Source organism: Lissotriton vulgaris, chromosome 9 (assembly GCF_964263255.1).
Source record: "Lissotriton vulgaris chromosome 9, aLisVul1.2, whole genome shotgun sequence".
NCBI lineage: Eukaryota > Metazoa > Chordata > Amphibia > Caudata > Salamandridae > Lissotriton > Lissotriton vulgaris.
This window is the reverse complement of record NC_141697.1, coordinates 1,127,660,075-1,127,679,567: the sequence shown is the minus strand read 5'-3', so window position 1 is coordinate 1,127,679,567 and position 19,493 is coordinate 1,127,660,075. Positions and strand designations below refer to the sequence as shown.

The 19,493-nt window shown below is 44.2% G+C and overlaps 1 protein-coding gene across 2 annotated transcripts in view; it reads left to right on the top strand.

Annotated features, from left to right (window-relative positions):
* CACNA1D (calcium voltage-gated channel subunit alpha1 D) overlaps window positions 1–19,493 on the top strand; it is a 1,282,477-nt gene that overhangs the window by 955,515 nt on the left and 307,469 nt on the right. For both annotated transcript variants that reach the window (XM_086939145.1, XM_086939146.1), the window contains 2 exons: window positions 9,270–9,361; window positions 19,226–19,385. In XM_086939145.1, coding sequence (XP_086795271.1) covers window positions 9,270–9,361; window positions 19,226–19,385 — 252 coding nt within the window. The remainder of the gene's footprint in view (window positions 1–9,269; window positions 9,362–19,225; window positions 19,386–19,493) is intronic.

Sequence of the window (19,493 nt, the reverse complement as noted above, 5' to 3'; positions counted from 1 at the left end):
AGCTACCGGGGACCGGTTTCTGGCATTTCAGCCGTCTTCAGCCCGGCTTGCTTGAATCCTGATGGAGCAGTGAGAAAGGGACTCATGTCTGAGTATACCCTGCCACACCTATAGTGGCCAAAAACGATTCAGAAAAGGGGGTGGTGATGAACAGAGTGTCTGAATTAAGCAGACCACTCTTACCCAGTCCAAAGATCAGGGCTTGATCCATCACCATTATTTATCTCACTGCCCCATCCCAGCTTAGAACCTGGCTATATGCAAATCAGTCTGTCCCTGGCCCAGTGCATCATGGGAACAGGGCAGACTAAACTACCAAGCCAATTCTTCACCAGAAAGGAGACAAGCTACCGGGGACCGGTTTCTGGCATTTCAGCCGTCTTCGGCCCGGCTTGCTTGAATCCTGATGGAGCAGTGAGAAAGGGACTCATGTCTGAGTATACCCTGCCACACCTATAGTGGCCAAAAACGATTCAGAAAAGGGCGTGGTGATGAACAGAGTGTCCGAATTAAGCAGACCACTCTTACCCAGTCCAAAGATCAGGGCTTGATCCATCACCGTTATTTATCTCACTGCCCCATCCCAGCTCAGAACCTGGCTATATGCAAATCAGTCTGTCCCTGGCCCAGTGCATCATGGGAACAGGGCAGACTAAACTACCAAGCCAATTCTTCACCAGAAAGGAGACAATCTACCGGGGACCGGTTTCTGGCATTTCAGCCGTCTTCGGCCCGGCTTGCTTGAATCCTGATGGAGCAGTGAGAAAGGGACTCATGTCTGAGTATACCCTGCCACACCTATAGTGGCCAAAAACGATTCAGAAAAGGGGGTGGTGATGAACAGAGTGTCTGAATTAAGCAGACCACTCTTACCCAGTCCAAAGATCAGGGCTTGATCCATCACCGTTATTTATCTCACTGCCCCATCCCAGCTCAGAAACTGGCTATATGCAAATCAGTCTGTCCCTGGCCCAGTGCATCATGGGAACAGGGCAGACTAAACTACCAAGCCAATTCTTCACCAGAAAGGAGACAAGCTACCGGGGACCGGTTTCTGGCATTTCAGCCGTCTTCGGCCCGGCTTGCTTGAATCCTGATGGAGCAGTGAGAAAGGGACTCATGTCTGAGTATACCCTGCCACACCTATAGTGGCCAAAAACGATTCAGAAAAGGGGGTGGTGATGAACAGAGTGTCTGAATTAAGCAGACCACTCTTACCCAGTCCAAAGATCAGGGCTTCATCCATCACCGTTATTTATCTCACTGCCCCATCCCAGCTCAGAACCTGGCTATATGCAAATCAGTCTGTCCCTGGCCCAGTGCATCATGGGAACAGGGCAGACTAAACTACCAAGCCAATTCTTCACCAGAAAGGAGACAAGCTACTGGGGACCGGTTTCTGGCATTTCAGCCGTCTTCAGCCCGGCTTGCTTGAATCCTGATGGAGCAGTGAGAAAGGGACTCATGTCTGAGTATACCCTGCCACACCTATAGTGGCCAAAAACGATTCAGAAAAGGGGGTGGTGATGAACAGAGTGTCTGAATTAAGCAGACCACTCTTACCCAGTCCAAAGATCAGGGCTTGATCCATCAAGGCAGCTGTGCCAAAACAGCGGCCTGTCGGGATATATTTAGCCACATGCCTGCTCACTTTCTGCTCTCTATGTCACCGAATGGGAGGTGTGCATTTGGGATCCATTACTAGGAGAATACAGGATGTCTATCTCTGTGACATCATTCTCAAACTGGCAACCCTGCAGCCATTCCGATCTTAAGAAGGGCAGATCATCTGCCACCCTAACAATCATATAACATGTTCTTGTGGCTACTAGCTATTGGAACAGATTGAGGTGATGTAACATATAGTCGTGATAGTATGTGAAAGAATTCAGAGGAAATAAACTTCAGTGGATATTTTTTATGCTAGGGTAGGATGTCTGAAATAATTCAATTTAAGTAAAGTTTGCAGTGCTTAACAGCAGTAAAACATAATACAAAATTGCAATATAAACTGAAGAAAGAACGCAGAGACAGAACGTTACATAATGTTAGCATGAGCAATGGCAACAAAAGATAAACTAATTAGGGAAGACTTCAGCCCACTTTGTGGATCATCATTAATCATGCAACCCCATTCTAATCTATCATCTTTAGATTCGGAAGATTTACATTCTTACACCATTCTCTGGCCAGGTGTCTTGCTATTGGGTTGGAGGAGTCACCTAGGGGAGGTGGAGATCAGCGGCCCCTGGTATGTGGCAGAGTTCCCTGTCTACATCAGCAAGCTAGATCTTCAAGCATTCCCCTTGTCCCTCAGAGATTCAAGCAGTCCTGACCCTGCTCCAGTCGGAACAGTCCAGCCCTAAATCCCAAGCCAGGTCCTTCCGGAACTGCAACCCTGGACCGGGTTTGCCCTAGTTATGGGCTCATCAGCTGGGTACAGCTTGGTTCCAGTGACACAGTGTGCACAGACCCACATCTTGGCATACCAATCCCACTTAGGGTGAAACACTAAAGTATACAAAATGCTTGAAATTGTTATTTTGCACACCATGTCACCTCATTGTGGGCCTAGCCATTTGCAAATCAGTCTTGAACCTGCTCTAGTCAGAACACTCAAGCCTGAACTGCCAAGCCAGGTCCTCCCTGCACTGGAATACAAGCAACTCAGGACTGGTTTTGCCCTAGTTATGGGCTCATCAGCTGGGTACAGCTTGGTTCCAGTGACACAGTGTGCACAGACCCACATCTTGGCATACCAATCCCACTTAGGGTGAAACACTAAGGTATACAAAATGCTTGAAATTGTTATTTTGCACACCATGTCACCTCATTGTGGGCCTATCCATATGCAAATCAGTCTTGAACCTGCTCTAGTCAGAACACTCAAGCCTGAACTGCCAAGCCAGGTCCTCCCTGCACTGGAATACAAGCAACTCAGGACTGGTTTTGCCCTAGTTATGGGCTCATCAGCCGGGTACAACTTGGATCCAGTGACAGAGTTGATTTTGATGACCCTGGCGGCCTTCCTCCTTAGGGTTAGTGATGCCATCCCATGTTGACCAATTTATCGCCTGTCGCCTCACTAGCCTTCTTCATTCCTCCTCACCATTAGATCCCTGAAAAGAGGAGGATATACTCATTTGCCTTTATCCGAAGAGGGAGCTGAGGTTTCAAATTGACTGTTGAAACGATCATCTAGTAGATGATCAGCTCTTCCTCAACGTCTCAGGTGCAAAGAAGATCAGGGCAGCACAGAAAAGGACCCTATCAAGACATATAGTCTTCTTCATCAAGATCTGCTATGCAATGGCCTAAAAGCAGCCCCTAGTGGCCCTGGGTGCTCAGTCCACCAGGGCTAAGGTCCTACACAGGAATTGGCTTGAGGGGTGACTGTTCTTGATATCAGCCAGTCTGCGACGTGGGCATTGGTATATACGTTCATAAACCACTACAGCCAGGTCTGATAAGAAAGTAACTCTGCTTGCTCAGTCCTGCAGGGCGTTTTGGCCTAGCCAAGCCCCTCTACCTTTGGTAGGTACTGCTTGTGGTAAGATACTAATCTAAAGGTAAGTAACTTGTTCTTTTGGATGCCTTGGCTCCTAAGTTAGGGTACCCATTGTCATGACAGTCACTTGAATGCAAAATGGCCAGAATGGGAATCTCAACTCTATATACATCTTTTGAAGTTTAGAGCAGTGGGATTGAGACTCAAACAGATATATGTTAGCGTGCAGGGAATACAGGTTCAGATTGTAGCAGACAATAATAAATGCATGTTTTATACCAACAAGGCGAAGACCTCTGTGTCAAGAAGCAATACGGGATTCAACAAAATAATTGATTTATCAGCAATCCATCTAGCAAGTTGTAGTAGCAATATACTAGAAGAGCTCAGCAGGGAAAGTTTGACAACCTGTGAATTGGAGGTGTGGTACCAAAATACAAGCAGATGATAATGTTTTTGTGGGATGTGGAGGCCCAAGGTACAAACTATTTCAAGGTGACTTTCCCTTGTGGTTGAACTGATGGTGCAGGTTCAGATGTTTGATCTGGATTGTCAGGCAGGGTCAACTCTTTCGTAAGTTCGGGAGCTGATGATTGCAGATGTAGGTGCTTGAACTGTCACGAGTCCCATGTGATGGAACATCCAGGACGAGGGGCCATCACCATGTTTCCTTGCATCTCACAACCCTCAGACAATCAACAGCAACTGGAATGTCAGTTTTCCTCTTTCATCTCTGTGTGACCTGGACCAAATCAACTTTATCGAAGGCATCTCCTGGGCTCGTCAATACCGATGTGAGTATGTCTTCATTTTGCACTTTCAAGAAGTGACACAAACCTTATCAGCATTCAAGGATCGGTCTACTGCCCACTGTGCCAGCTTGGTTTTGATGACTCTCAAATAGCAAGGTGGTGGGACTTTCACCCATTGTGTATAGGCCATAAGCATGGAGTGCTTGACACAGGCTTGGTTTCACTTGATCTCCTCCATAGATGCTCACTAAATTACTCTTTTGAGGGTGCCCATGAATCGTTCCACAACATTTGCTTGGGATCACAGAGGTGTACTTTTTTCATGCATGACATATAGTCGGCTTAGAAACTCTCTGAATTCTTTACTATTGACTCGAAGACCATTGTCAGGTTTGAGAATGGTGGGGATACCCCACGCTGAAAATATGTTATGCATCCTGGTCATGAGCTATTGTTGACAAATTCTCTACTAAAGATAAGCATGAATACTCATCAATGATTACCTTGAGATGATGTCTGTTTCCTAGGGACCCAAAAAGATCAACAGCAGCTTTTTTCCCAAACTTGTTTCGGAAGGTCACCCATTGTTAATGGATGTTACGTTACTTTGGAGGAAAGGCAGTTGCAAAGATGACATTCTTTTAGTTCCCAACCCACTCGTCTAAACCCGGGACCCACGCTCGGTCTTTTAGGGTTCTTTTGGTATCTACAGTGCTACAATGTCCTCTGTGGGCTAGTTCAGGTCAATGACCTGTTGTCTTAGGCTCTCAGGAATGACAATTCTCGAGCCTCTCAGTACAACACCTTCCTTGGTCACGGACAGTTCATCCTGTACATATTTTAAATTCAACATCATCAGCAAAAGGGCAGACACTCTTCTTCCAGGATCAAGCTGAAATGTTGTCTTCGAGCATGAACATGTTCTTGTTCGCATAAGTAGAAGCAGTAATCTGTTCAATAGATAGAGCTGCTGGCTTACTGGATTCCGCAATCAAGTTAATGCACTCCTTCGCTGTTTTGGATGTCGAACTGAGGTGGTGTAGCGTTACTCATGAAAAGTAATCAGCAGGGATCTGGTCTTTACCCAGCATGTGTACAATTGCATAGTCATACTCTTGCAGTCACAAACCCCACCTCTCAATGTGAGGGTCATCTTAACTTTCGGATTTCCACAAATGGTGAGTAATGTTTGGTGGTCTGTTATGATAGGGAAATCTTTCCATATAGAAACACATGAAAATGTTCATAGGGCAAAACTACAGCCAGACACTTCTTCTTCAGCTGAAAATAGGCACATTCTGTGTCAGACAGGCTTCGACTGGCATAGGCTACAATGTGTCTTTGAGAATTGGAATGACCGTTATGTTGAGCAAGAATTGCCCCAAGCACCAACAGGTTGATTTGTTCGACGTATAGCATCCTGAAATATTTCTGCAGCTGCCAACACTCCAAAACTCAACATTTTGTATCTGAACAAACCAACATGAGTAGAAAAAGTAGTGATGTACCTGCAGTTTTCTTCCAACTTGAGTTGAGGGTATTTCTTGTTCAGGTCAAGACGGGAGAAGACTTTGGTACCGTTTAGTTGCATGGTCATGTCCGCTATGTGTAGACCAGGATGTCTTTCTCTCTCAGTTGCTTTATTGGCCTGATGCATATTAACACAGATGCACACTGAACCCTCACTGTCCTTTTTTGGCACCACCACTATGGGTGAAACCCATGGCGTAGGACCAGTGGAGTGCTCAATGATTTCATGTTTCAACAGTGTTTCTAATTCTTTTTTAATAGCTTCCTGCAAGTGGAAAACAACTCTGCAGTGCTGCTGGGCAACATTGCAAATGTCTTATTGATGTGAAGTCGCACTTTCATTGTCTTGAGTCAGCCTATCCTGTGAAATAACAATGGGATTTGACTCTCAACATCAGATTGAGTGTGGAAGTTTTAATTGAGAGATATCAGTCCTGTGTCATCAGTAGAGGAAAAACTGAGTAGGCAGGTGCTGGATGAAGCTCCTTGAAGAATGTGAATTGACGCTTGCACTTATACTGCTTTATGTTTCAATGTCACTGTGAATGAACCTTGACCCTGCAACGGGGGTTTAGAAGCAGCTCACTTATACCACCATGTTTGGTGGGTTTAGGCGTGGCACAGGAGATAGGCTGTTGGCCTTTTGTCGGGCATGATGTTAATCGATGCATCATTGTCTATAATAAAGGTTATGGGCAACCTTTGACCCTCACTGTAAATTTGGGGCAATGTCCAAATGAATTCCATTGTTTCATTTGGTGGTTCGCTTTTGTTGTTTGTTCTTCCAGTCAAGCAGCCAAACCTACATGTACCTGTCATTCCTTGGTCAGGGCCATCAGTGTACATCCATATTCCTCACTGGCACTCGATAATTACTTTGATGAGCCTTTTTAGGATGAAGTTAACAATGATCGACTTTAGACCTGATTACGAACATGGCGTACAGGGTTACTCCTTCTCAAATGTGACAGGTATCCTGTCCACCAAATTACAATTCCATTAAATCCAATGGAACTTCTAACACAGCAGACAGAATGTCCGTCACATTTGTGACAGAGAGTTACCCTGCCGCTAAGTTCGTAATCAGGCCATTTGTCTGTTTGCTAGATGTTATAACTGATGTTGCTTCTTGGATTTTTTGGCATGGTGAGAATGCTTCTGGAACCTCCAGGCATCCATTTTCTGTTCTCGCCATGACATAGTTAGTTTCTCTTTTGCTTTACAAACTGTTATGAAGTGCTTCTCTTTACCGCAACAGTAGTACATTTGTCCATTGGCTGGATATTTGCCTTCATGTTGAAATAAAAGCCCACATCAGAAACATAACTTTATCTTCTTTGCGGACGTCGACTTGCCTGATCTACCTTGCACTTGCGTTTGCTTTTTATGATCAATGCTGATTAATTTTTCGCTGTTCCAACTTCCATATCAACGGCTTGTCGATTTGCTCTTTCTTCGGCCCTTGCAACATTGGTACTTTGCGCTCTTTTCTGAATCCATTGAAAAATGTCACTATTGCGAAGGCCTTTCACAACACTGGATGTCTTTTGCCGCTGCGTATGCATCAGCGTCTTAATCGGGTCTGGTCATCACACCTGATTCGAGGTCTAATGAAACTTTCCTCACTCATGCTGGTAAGTAAGTTTGCCTTTTCATGCCTGGCTGTCACTGCCTTCAGAGTTTGCTTTGCATGGATACTGGCTCTGTATTATAGCGTGACGCAGTGGTTATTGCTGCCTTTAAAACAGATTCTGGCAGGCTTTCCAAATGCTCTTCTCAGCAGAGCCTTCACCTTCTTCAAGGGATGTTTATGGGCTGGAGCAGAGCTTTGATTCCGCACATGCTAACTTCGAACTTCTTCTCATCAAATTGGGTGCACATGGCACACACAAGGAGTTTGTTATAGCATTGCAACTTCTCAAGGTGAGCTGTCTTGTTTCTTTGGGGCACAGATCCCGCCCTCGTCGTCATTTGTAGCATCCTCCCAGCAGGGGGCATGCAAATGAATACGGTACACAAGGAGCTCTGGATTTTTCATCTTTATTCCTCAGCATACAATCATACACTGCTTCTGATTACGTCATACTTGTTAATAACCACACAAGCTAGTTACATGATTCCTCTTTTGAGTCCGCCCAGAACCGCAAGGATCCTAGCGCAAATAGTCTCACAACACTGCAAAGTGTATCCATTAGAAATAAGTCAGTTGTTCTTCTGAAGCATGGGCATCTCGGTCAGAAGATTCTATATCTTGATGAGTTGTCTCCAAGTTTACATTATGCTAATGAGAAATCCCTTTGCCCAGTAGGCCCCAGTATCCATTGGAACAGAGCAAAGCTCCACGTGCTGCATTGCTAGATAATTTACCATTTGCAGGGATATGCGATCAATTGCCTAGAGACAGCCCTCTGCCTTTTTTAATAATTATTGATTAGATACCGATTCGAGGGCAAGTACACTTACTGGATATGCCTTGTTCGGTTTCTTAATGTTAGTTTTATTAGTGATTTTACTTTAAGTTTTCAACACCTGAAAAATTATGAGTCTCCCCATTCCACCTCCTGGGTTCTTGGGAGGTGGTGTTTACTGTTTAGGTTCTAAAAAGGTTTAATAAATGATAAAGGTCCAATCATGGTGAAAAATATTACTTACTTGTAATTATAATTCACGATCATTGTTCTGATCTTCATATTATCAATACCCTGCTTGTCCATCAGTGGCATAGCAATACCATAGACCGCCATGGCGATCCCTGCGTTTGCCGCCCCAGAGCGGCCGCATTGAAGAGCTGGTGGTGGTGATTGCAGCCTGAGACAGCAGGTAAGAGCTGGGGGAAGGCAGCCTCCCCCAAAAGTCGTGCCACCAGGAGCGGACCAACCCTCCCCATTGCTACGCCATAGCATGCCTGAGAATTAGCTGATATCCCATTACTGTGAAACAGATCGATCTTCAATTACTCAGACGGAGCAGGGCATTGTTAGTAAACATATGTTTGTGCGTTAAAAAGCAGAACTTGCATGTCACTATCTAAAACATTGTTGAATATGTAGGAACTCAATGTAGGCCACATAGAATACTAAATGGTTATGACAATGAAAAAGGTACCCTTGGTAGAGAATTATGTCAGACATGTAGCTTTACAATGTCAGTTTTGTTTGTTTTGATTTACTACCCCCTCCTTTAATTTAATAATTCTGTGCTATAGTAGACTGATTTGAAAAATCTGTGCTCCTTGAAAATGGGAAACATTCAGGCTATGCCAGGTTACCTCAATATTGAGATAAGAAGGCAGCACACTTGGAATGTTGATATTTCAAATCCTAATGGTTTTCACAAATGTTCAAGACAGCTACCATTACAGGCAAATAGTGAAACATGTTACCAAATCATACTGTACGGTCCCCACGTGGACAAACATGCACTTCATAAATGATTTTGTCTTGAGTCACAATAAATAATAATTTTTCCTATCTTTGCAGGTGTTTGGTAAAATTGCCATGAGGGATCATACTCAAATAAATAGAAACAACAATTTCCAGACATTCCCACAAGCCGTCCTTCTTCTGTTCAGGTACATTTTAAATGTGTTCTGAAAAGTATAGTGCTCAAGTCGATTGGTCTAAATTCACTGAATAGGCTAAGTAATATTTGACTCTAAGCACGGGTAGCTCAATGAACGACTTTAATTTAACCTACCTTTTTAGATCTCGCCTAACAGCACCACGCAAGCGCTGTTGCTGTGAGGGATATTATATACAGGAAAGGGCTGAGAACCCGTCCATTGCTTACCATTTTCTGGCTTAAATGTCATTCTTTCTAGCTGTCTCCTAATTGGCCACCATATGCCTCACGTCACTATGTCTCTGGAGCATGGACCAAGTACAAATTGATTTAATTTAATTAGCGTCCTTCCGCTGTCCTGACACTCTCACTGTGATTCAGGGTACTTTAAAAAAAAAAACTCTGTCTATCATTTCCACTTCCATGCTACATCTTTAAGTTGCTTTTAACTTCCGTCCTTTAGATTTGTTTGTTGTTGCCTTAAATTGTTTTGGAATTCCGCACAGCCTTTTACAGCACCAAACAAATGACTCGTACTATTAAAGCAGTTTGTGACTTTGTTTTACAGTTTGGTGCCTCCTTTTATAGCACAAAATAAATGGAACAAAATATTAAAGCAGTCGTGTGACTGCATGTGTTTGTAGGCTGCTCCTCCTCGCTGAGCATACAAAGTATGTGTCTGATTAAAGCATACACTAGTCTGAAACTGGACTCCCATAGTCTTTCAGATAAACAATCCAGTCACATGCTTCAGCCCAGGCTGCCACTAAGCAATATAAACATTTTTGACACATCTCTGCCTTTTCAAACACAAAGTATGAGGCTTTTTAAAGTGCCTCAATTCTGGACAACGCTGCAGTTAATTCATTTCTCCTTAAAACCTGAATCCTCAGTCTCATATGTATTCCACCTCTTCTCTGCACATACAAAGTGTCTATCTCTTTAAAGTGCTTCTGTTTTGTGCAGCAGAGCAAGTACTCCATTTCATGTTAATAATAATAATAATAATTTCTTTATTCGGCTTTACACATTGGAAAACCATAAAAGCAACATTTGATAATACAATTTCATAATAAAAGAGAGATCATGTTACAAAATAAAATTCGGAAAAAGACAAATTAATATGTTTAAAACAAAGAATCAAGTTATTTCATTGCGTCATCTGGGACTAAATCCAGCATGAATTTTACAGGTTTTTCCTATGCTTCATAACGCATTTTAGAAAATTAAGGACCTGATAGCAAACATATTCAGATTCTAGCAGTTGAAGACGTAGCATTGCAGGACAACATTGTCTAAGTCCCCATCGCCTTAATAGTGGTAGTAGCCAGATTTTCCGGTGTGGATGATGGAATTTACAAAACAATATTGTGTGAAGATTAGTCTGTATTGATTCCTCATCACAGGGACAGGCAGGGAGAATTGAGTCCCACCTATTTCTCTCGGGAAAAGCTACTAATCTATGGAAAAAGTCTAGTCTGAATCTTGTCAGTAACATTCTATCATACGTACTAATCTACAATGTTAAATAAGGCTGGATAAAGTATGTGACCTGGATCATGTTGGCATGGAGGACCGAGGTTTTTGTCGACTCAGAGGTCAACCTCAAGGACTCTAGGTGTCTCAGAGCCAGTTGTTTCAACGCTCTCTTTGGTAGATCAATAATACCTTCGGGGTGAAGATAATACTTCTCAATGCTAAGATCTTTGAGGAAGTTTCTGATATACAGAAGCCATGTTATTTTTAAGGATTGATCAAGAGCCATTGAGTCTACCACGATTGCCTGTGTCAGCGCATTTTTGTCAGAGGTCCAGATGCGCCGTCAAAGCAATAATGGTTGGATCTTTAACAGATCCTCTAAATAGGGGATTCCAAGTACCAAGTGGGATGCGTAGATTGAGGTGCGTCTCGGTGTTGCTAGAAGGAATCTGAGGAAGGTGTTTTCTGCCACCTGAAGGGCGCTAACAACTCTGTGTCCCCAGACTCCCGCCCCATACAGTGCAATCGCCTGACACTTGGCGCTATAAATTTTTAGGAGCTCCACAGGTGCCCTCCTCCGCAGTCTCTGAGAGAAACTCATCAGGGCCACTATAGCTCTTTTAAAAAGAAGACACCTTTCCTCTACTGCTGGCCTCCAGTTCAGCCTTTCGTCAACCATGATACCCAAATACGGGTACTGGGCAGTTATCTCAAGTTTTTGGTTTTTGAGATAGATATCCTTTGCTCGTTTTTTCCCACTGCCTGCTACCATGACAAACGTTTTTTTGACATTCACATGTAGGTCCAACCCACCCATGAAATCCGTATACCTATTCAGGGACTTATGTAATTCGCGCGGAGTGCGTGCCAGAATGACAGCATCATCTGCATAAAGCAGAGCAGGAATCAGGCGCTGTTTTACCTGCGGGAGATCCTGGCCCCCCTCAGCATCTCTTCCTCCAAGCCATTCGTGTACAATGAGAAGAGAAAGGGGGCCAGGACACACCCCTGCCTGACTCCACGCTCCACTCCAAAAGATGCTGTCAGCTCCCCCTTTGCGCCAAAACGCACCCTCGCAGAGGCTTTAGAATAAAGCTCTCTCAAAAAATCTAAAAGAGGGGGATCCACTCCCATTTGTCTTAAAACCATCCAGAGTTTTGCGTGCGAGACGCAATCAAAAGCGGCGGACAGGTCTACATACACCATATAGACCGTGTCCTTCTTTGCTTGGGTATATTTGCCCACTATCAGGCTAAGATTGAGGGCCTGCTCCACCATTCCAAACCCCTCCCGGAATCCAAACTGAAGATCATTTCATGTTAAAACCTGTGCCTAAGTCCTCATTCTCATATGCATTCCACTGTAAGCGCTTTAGGTGCCCTATATTCCTCTGCACTTAAGTGCAAGAGATGTAGCCTTACAGCCACAGCTCCATTCCAGTCAACTGCACTCCACTCGAGTCAACCGTAATCTACCCCACTCTACTCCAAAATATCACACTCCACTCTACTTCATTCCACTCCACTCCAGTCCAGTATACCCACTACACTCAAATCAACCCCAATCTACCCCAATCCGCTCTACCCCACTCCACTCTACCCTGCACAAGTCTACCCCACTCCTCCCCTCTCTACATCAGTCTATCCCAATACACTCAAATCTACTTCAATCTACCTAACTCCAAACTGCCCCACTCCACTCCAACCCAATCTACCCCACCCCAATCAAATCTACCCCACTCCAGTCTACCCCAGTTTCCCCCTCTCCAATCTAGCCTTATAAATCCCACTTAACTCCATACCAATATATCCCACTCTAACCCTAACCACGTCACTCTAGCATACCCCACTCCAGGCCAATCTACCCCACTCCTATCTACCCCAATCTACCTACTCTAATCTACCATAATTGAACCCATTCAAGTCCACCCCAAGCTACCCCACTCCATCCACCCCATTCTACCCCACTTCAAGACAATCTGTGCACTTTACTCCAATCCCCCACTCCACTGAAGACCAATCCACCCTACTCTACTCCAGCCTACTCCAATCTACCCCACTTCATGCAACTCCCCCCACATTGGTTTACCCCACCCACTCTAACCCTCCCCAACTACCCACTCCAATCTATCCCATTCCAGTCTATCCCAATCTGCCCCACTCCATTCCTGACTCCGTCAACTGACCCCACTCAAGTTGAGGCCTGGTAATGCTGGATTTAGTTTGGACAGTTCCCTTTCCCCTAGACTGCCCCCAAAGGTAGAGCACAATCTTACAGGCTTGGTGACATTGACTGCTTCGACCCCAATGCTCCATATGCCCCACCACCTTGTGCTCTGGCCGCACTGCCCAAGAAGAGGTTGAAGCCTGACAGAATGCCATCCCCAATTCGTTCTGTGGTTCCTTCAGAGCTGATGTAACCTTGGCAGAATACCTTCTAAGGGAAGAGATGTTTGTTTGAGTCTGACTCTGAGCCCCTTGCAATGACTAATAATATTTATATCCACACAGAAGTGGATGATTTAGTGACTGATAACCTTCTTCTGCCCAAAAAATGTATTCCGTCTTGCACCAGGTCATATAAAATGCAAGTAGCTGGACTCTTTACCAGAAGAGGACACCCTTTAACCTTCTAGCCCCTTCAGAGGAAGCCTCTTCATTCCCCACTGTTGTACAAAAAGCATCTGAAGCTGTGAAACTGACCTTGTTTTCTTTAGATGTGAAGTGTTACATTTTAACTGAGATCTTGCAGCCATCCTTCTCATTGATGAAGACCTAGCTTCCGCTTTAAAGAGGCACTTTAGGACCCTGTCATGGCTTCATAGTAGATTCCCTTACCGGGCCCAGCTGTCCACAGAGAGTTAGCCAGATGCCAGAGATGCTCCTGGTGATCCACTCTTTCTGTCATCTCACCTTTCACTGCATTGTCTGGTGGTCAAAGATTCTTCTTCAAATCAAAATCAGAATTCCTTTTGGAATGCAGCTCCTAATAGAGAATCTAAAACTCTTCACCCTATGTGCTTGTAAAGTCTTTGCTTCTACTAGTTTTGCCCTCTGTAAAGCTGAAGCTACCTGCCTACTGGCTAAATCTGTTCACGCCCTGTAGGAATTGGTCAAAAGCACACTAATCACCCTACCAGATCGCATGAAAAGGCCTTTTAGTAATTCAGATAACAAAATTTCCAACATTTCCGAACAAATCCTGTAGCACAGTCCACACTCTGTGCCTCGATCCAGTAGTCATGCTGTGTTACTTTGACGTGCTGCACTGACTTCTCAGGAGTAAAACTATTCTCTTGGACATGCCCTTGATGGTGAGCAGTTGTGATGAGAGAGGTCATCTCCTCCATGGAACATTTCAAGATCATTAGAGCTATAGTTTGATCACTGGGCCAAGCCACCCCAGCAAAACAGTTTCATTAACCTCATCGCTGCTAAGGCAATTCCCCTCCTGTGCTGCAGGCCACTGTTTCCCATTGTTCATGACAAGCTCAGCTCATCATAAGCACAGCTCAACCGTGCCTCATGACAAGCTGAGCTCGTCATGAGCAGCGAAAGGGTTAAAAGCACAGAAAAAGATGTGGCTATTCAATAGCAGTACAGTTCCAGCTGAGACAGCCCTCTCTGCCAATCCATGCACCCCAACAAATGTACAACTCTCCTCTCTTTGAGGCAGGCATGGATTTATGGGAGGCCATCAGCAGACGATCCAGTGTACACCATTCTTTATTGACTCTTCTGCCTCAAAATATCTCTGATTTCCCCCATACATCACAATCTTCTTGAAGGAGGGAGTGTCTCATTTTTCTAACAATCGAGAGTCAGTTACAATGAATCTCTGGATCATCCACTTAATGCACAGGGAGTGTGCCCTACATTCCTGACCCACCCATCGCACCTCCATTTTTCCATAGGCATTTGCTCTTCTGTATATTCCTCAATTTTGGAGTCAGAAGTCCATGCCCTGCTGAGCATGGGGCCATAGAAGTGGTCCTTTAGAAGAAAGAGGCATGAAATTCTACTCTCAATATGTGTCGCTACCCAAGAAGGATAGAGGTCTGAGACCCATCTTGGATCCGCACTTTCTGAACTTCTTCATTTGGTGAGGCAAAGTCAAGATACTATCTTTGATCCAAGTCTTACTGGCCCTGAATCTGGGTGTTTTGTTGGCATTCCTGGATCTCCTGGAAGTCTATTTTCATCTTGCAGTTCTACCTGCCAACAGACTTTATCAGAGGTTTACCTTGGGATCCCAGCGCACATGTGGGCTCTCCTCACAACTTCGGCTTAACCACCAACACCCAAAGGTCTCACCTCACTCTAACGCAGCAGGTGGCCCAGTTTTGGGGTGACCTGGAGTGTTAATTTAGTCTGACACTTGATTATATTTCTGGTAACAACTGGAAGATGAAGTAAACGTTGATGATAGTAGCTTGTTCATTGTATGGAACACGAGCTGCAGCTATTCCAAAAGCTAAGCTTAAAGTTTCTTTGTTACAGCTAATTTAATTACACGTTTCCCCTTCAATGTTCACAGCAGAATTAAAAAAAAGTAGTGTTCATGAGCTCCCAGGCTAGTCTGTCAACCCCCATTACCGTAGTCACATTCTACTTATTTCATACTCTGTACTAATTTGACACATTTTATTGCTTTTAGCCAGTTGCATAACGTGCAATTATCAAATGTCACATAGCTATCTATTTATAATGCCAATTAAGCTGAAATATTGCTATAATCAAAGTAACTTTCCCCTTTTGGATTTTGCAGCGAAGATAGCATGTACTTAGAAATCATATATGCAACTTGAGAACTTTCAAACTAACAACCAGTTTTTGAAAGATACCTGTGAGATCACACTGGATCGTCATTCAGTGATGACACGTCTTAACTTTTTTCCTCATGCAAATTCGGATCGTATAAATCGTTATCCAGAGAATTGAAATCTGCAACTGAAGCTAGTCATCAAACCAATACATTTAAATAATGTAAAGCAAATTAGTCTCCTCGAGGAAAACAGAGTGATTAAGTTTTCAAATCGTAAAGATTTATTGAAAGGTCAAATGTTTACAGATCAATATCATCAAATTTGTGCCAATCAAAAAGCAATGCATGAATGTAAATAGTAAATGTTCAAAATCAAAGTCATATAAGCAAAATGATGAAATAAGGTAAAGTAGGGGTGGGCGGAATTTGCGTAATCGAGTTACGCAAATCTCCGCGAAACGGTAAAAATTCTCAGCGAACACGCAGAAATTCCATGAACGCGCTGGTTTGCTTGTTCCCGATGCTTTTTTCCTGTTCGCAATCGCTGTTTGCGTGCTTGGGGGGAAATATCTTGCGAACACGCATTTTGAGAACGCAAACAAGCAAAAAATTTCGCGTAGTCGCGGAACGCAGAATTTTGGCCAATTTCGCATTCTCCGCGGAACGTGAAATTACCCAAATTCCGCAAATTCTGCGAGTGGAACAGAAGTTACCTCCCAGGCCTAATGTAAAGTTGTTCCAAAGGAAAATGGTTAAGTAAATCAGTTTTCCCCTAAAGAGAGCACCATACTCTACTCTAAGCTGTCCTGAAAGTGGCGAAAAGCATGTCTGGAAAAGGTCTGCTGTGCTCTAGCTTAAATCACACAATTCATGCATTTGCTGTATCTACACATGGTTCCCATAAAACGCTCTCCTCAGGTTACAGGAAGAAAATACAAACAGGAGCTCATTAGTTTCTCAATGCACAATGCAGCTTCTCTAAATGTCCTTTAAAATTACCGTAATCTTCAACAAATGAGATACATTGGGCCAACCTATGCTCTGCAGTTTTGCTGTAGCAACTAACCCGACTGACAAGTAGCAACTTATTGGAGCAGGGTCTAGACTGATTTGCATATGGCTGGGACAAAATAAGGCGGCATGATAGACAAAAGTAAGATTGGTTGGAATGCTATGCCAAGCCATTGCAAGTTGTTAGGCTTATTTCAAGCATTCCTCCCATCACCTTTTATGAGTTCCAGGCAGGAAATGACACACTTTTCAATGTGGCCATCAACAATATGTTTCTAAAAGTTTGTATTTTAGAGCAATAGGTAGGTCTTGTGCCTGTTGTCATAATGTAGTGTTCTGTGCAAGGTAACATCAGCTTGGGATCATCTCTGAAAAAAATGAAAGACACACAGCATGAAGTAATGCACATATAAAGTTTATTCCTGACCAACCTTGAGTGTCAACCAGCTGAGAGTGAGTACTGCTCCCAACGTTCTCCTATTGGATCCTCTTCTACTGTTCAATAGACGGCAAAAGTGATACATTAATGACAAGCAGGAGAAGTAATTCACAACACTGGCTCCCAATGCCTCTCTTGCAAATAAGCCAAGCTATCTAAACAAGGCATTAAAAATCAAATTCAGACATCTACAGCAGTGCTTCCTAATCTTATGACTTCTTTACACCCCACTTAATCATTACTCGAATCCGGGGAACCCCACTGAATCTTTATTGGAATCTAAGACCCCCACTGATTTATTACTGGAAGCTGGAGTTCCTGGCTTAAGCAATTTTGATGATTTGAACCTCAAAAAAAGGAATGCACAGAAACAACCACTCATTAAACCCATTCACAAATAAGGAAATATTGTGTTTAGTTCACAAACAAATATAAAAAATTCAAACTTTTCTTTTTAATGGGAAGGTTGAGGCTTTTCTAAATTCAATTCCGGCCACCCATCTTCCATACTATTAATGAATTAATTGTGGGTTTGTAATGCGCTAGAATCGACTCCCGAAGGAGTATCTCTGCGCAGTAGACCACTAGGGGAACCCGTCCTGGCTTTCCCTGTGAGATGGTCCCTACTGGGTATCTCCAAGGTGAAACCAGGCATCCCCGGCGTATGTGGGGGGCCGTTGTGGAGATGAGGCAAGCTAATGCCCAGAGTTGCCGAGTATGATCCCTCATTAGAGTAGGCACAGAGATGAGAATTATCAAGTCCGCTGACCCTGGTCCACGACCCTGCCGCGTTGTTAATTGAACCCTGGTCCCGGGCCGTCCTCTGCTCTCGGGTCTGCCGCCTCTAACCAGTGAGCCACACCACTCCACGATTTGATATATACGGTTTGATGCATTTGCACTGCTCAAGTGAATAAATCTGAGGACACCAACTTAGGGGTCGATTAGGATCGCGGACGGACTTGCGTCCGTCCGCGACCCCAGAGCAGGAGGGAACCTCCGCATGGCATGCGGAGTTCCCTCCTGTGCAATTAGGATGTGACCTCCACCCTGGCGGTCACATCCTCTATTTTTAACATTGCAGTGGGTGCAGCTTCAAGCTGCACCCGCGGCAATGTTAAAAATGCACGCATTGCATTTGCATGCAGAAAGAGGCAGGCACCGCGCGGTGCCTGCCGCTTTCTGCATGCAAATGCAGGGGGGTACCTATAGGGGGGTACCATAGGTACCCCCCATGTGCACCCCCCACCCCCCCTTCACCTAGGGGGCCCGCAATGGGCCCCCGCAGTGAAGATCCGTATGCTTTTCCGCGGCGGAAAACCCGCCGTGGAAAAGCATTTTTAAAAGCCCATCCTGATATGGCGGACGGTGTCTGAGAGACACCGTCACCATATCAGAGCTTTTCCGCCGCGGTTGTAAGCCGACCGCGGCGGAAAAGCTGCGGACGGAAACCAGGACCCACCAGCCATCCTAATGTGGCGGTGGGTCCTTGGTCAGTCCGCTGCGGTTTTTCCGCATCCTCTGGGCCGGCGGTGGCTTCCGCCGGCCCCGAGGATGCGGAAAAACCGCAATCATAATCGGCCCCATAATTTTTAGCCTCCAATTTTAAATTCCAAACATTTTAAAATTTTCAATTCTAAATTTTAATTTGTTTTTATATACACACTTTTTATTAAGCTGTTAATATTATTTATTTTCTAAGTAGGCGCCGGGGGTCCCTGGATCACAGGTCAAGGACCACTGAGCAGCAGAGTAGGCGTCGGGTGTCCCTGGACCACAGGTCAAGGGCCGCTGATCAGCAGAGTAGACCCATGCAGCACTGCTCCGTCCTTGTGCTTCCTGATAAGGCAGTATAATCACTCTGTGTGCAGTGTTCTACCAAAACAAAACGGATCATTGGAAGTTGCAGGCAGATGTCTTTGAAATGCATACACCTGCCCTCCTATGTCAAATGCTTTTCAACACAAATGGCATCAATTGACCCCTTGTCAATTAATAAGTATATTGTCTAGGCACTTTCAGCACTCCTGATTGAGGCAACTTGTTATCTGACAGTTTTCTGTATGATTGTGAAAAGGTGACATTTCATGGGTTGTTTGATTAATAGATGCTGAGCATGACAAAGCCATTTCTGGGATCTCTAAGTCATGATTATTTCCTTTTCTTATTTTTATCCACCAGATGTGCAACTGGTGAAGCTTGGCAGGATATCATGCTAGCCTGTTTACCTGGAAAACGGTGTGATCCAGAGTCCGATTACAACCCAGGTGAAGAATACACATGTGGAAGCAACTTTGCCATTATTTATTTCATCACATTTTATATGCTTTGTGCATTTCTGGTAAGTGTATGTTTCCTACAATTGAATATCATTAGTGGTATATAAGTCTGAATGAAATGTGTAACTAAAAATGGTGCACCTCTAAACCCAGTGCTGAATTTGAGCCGG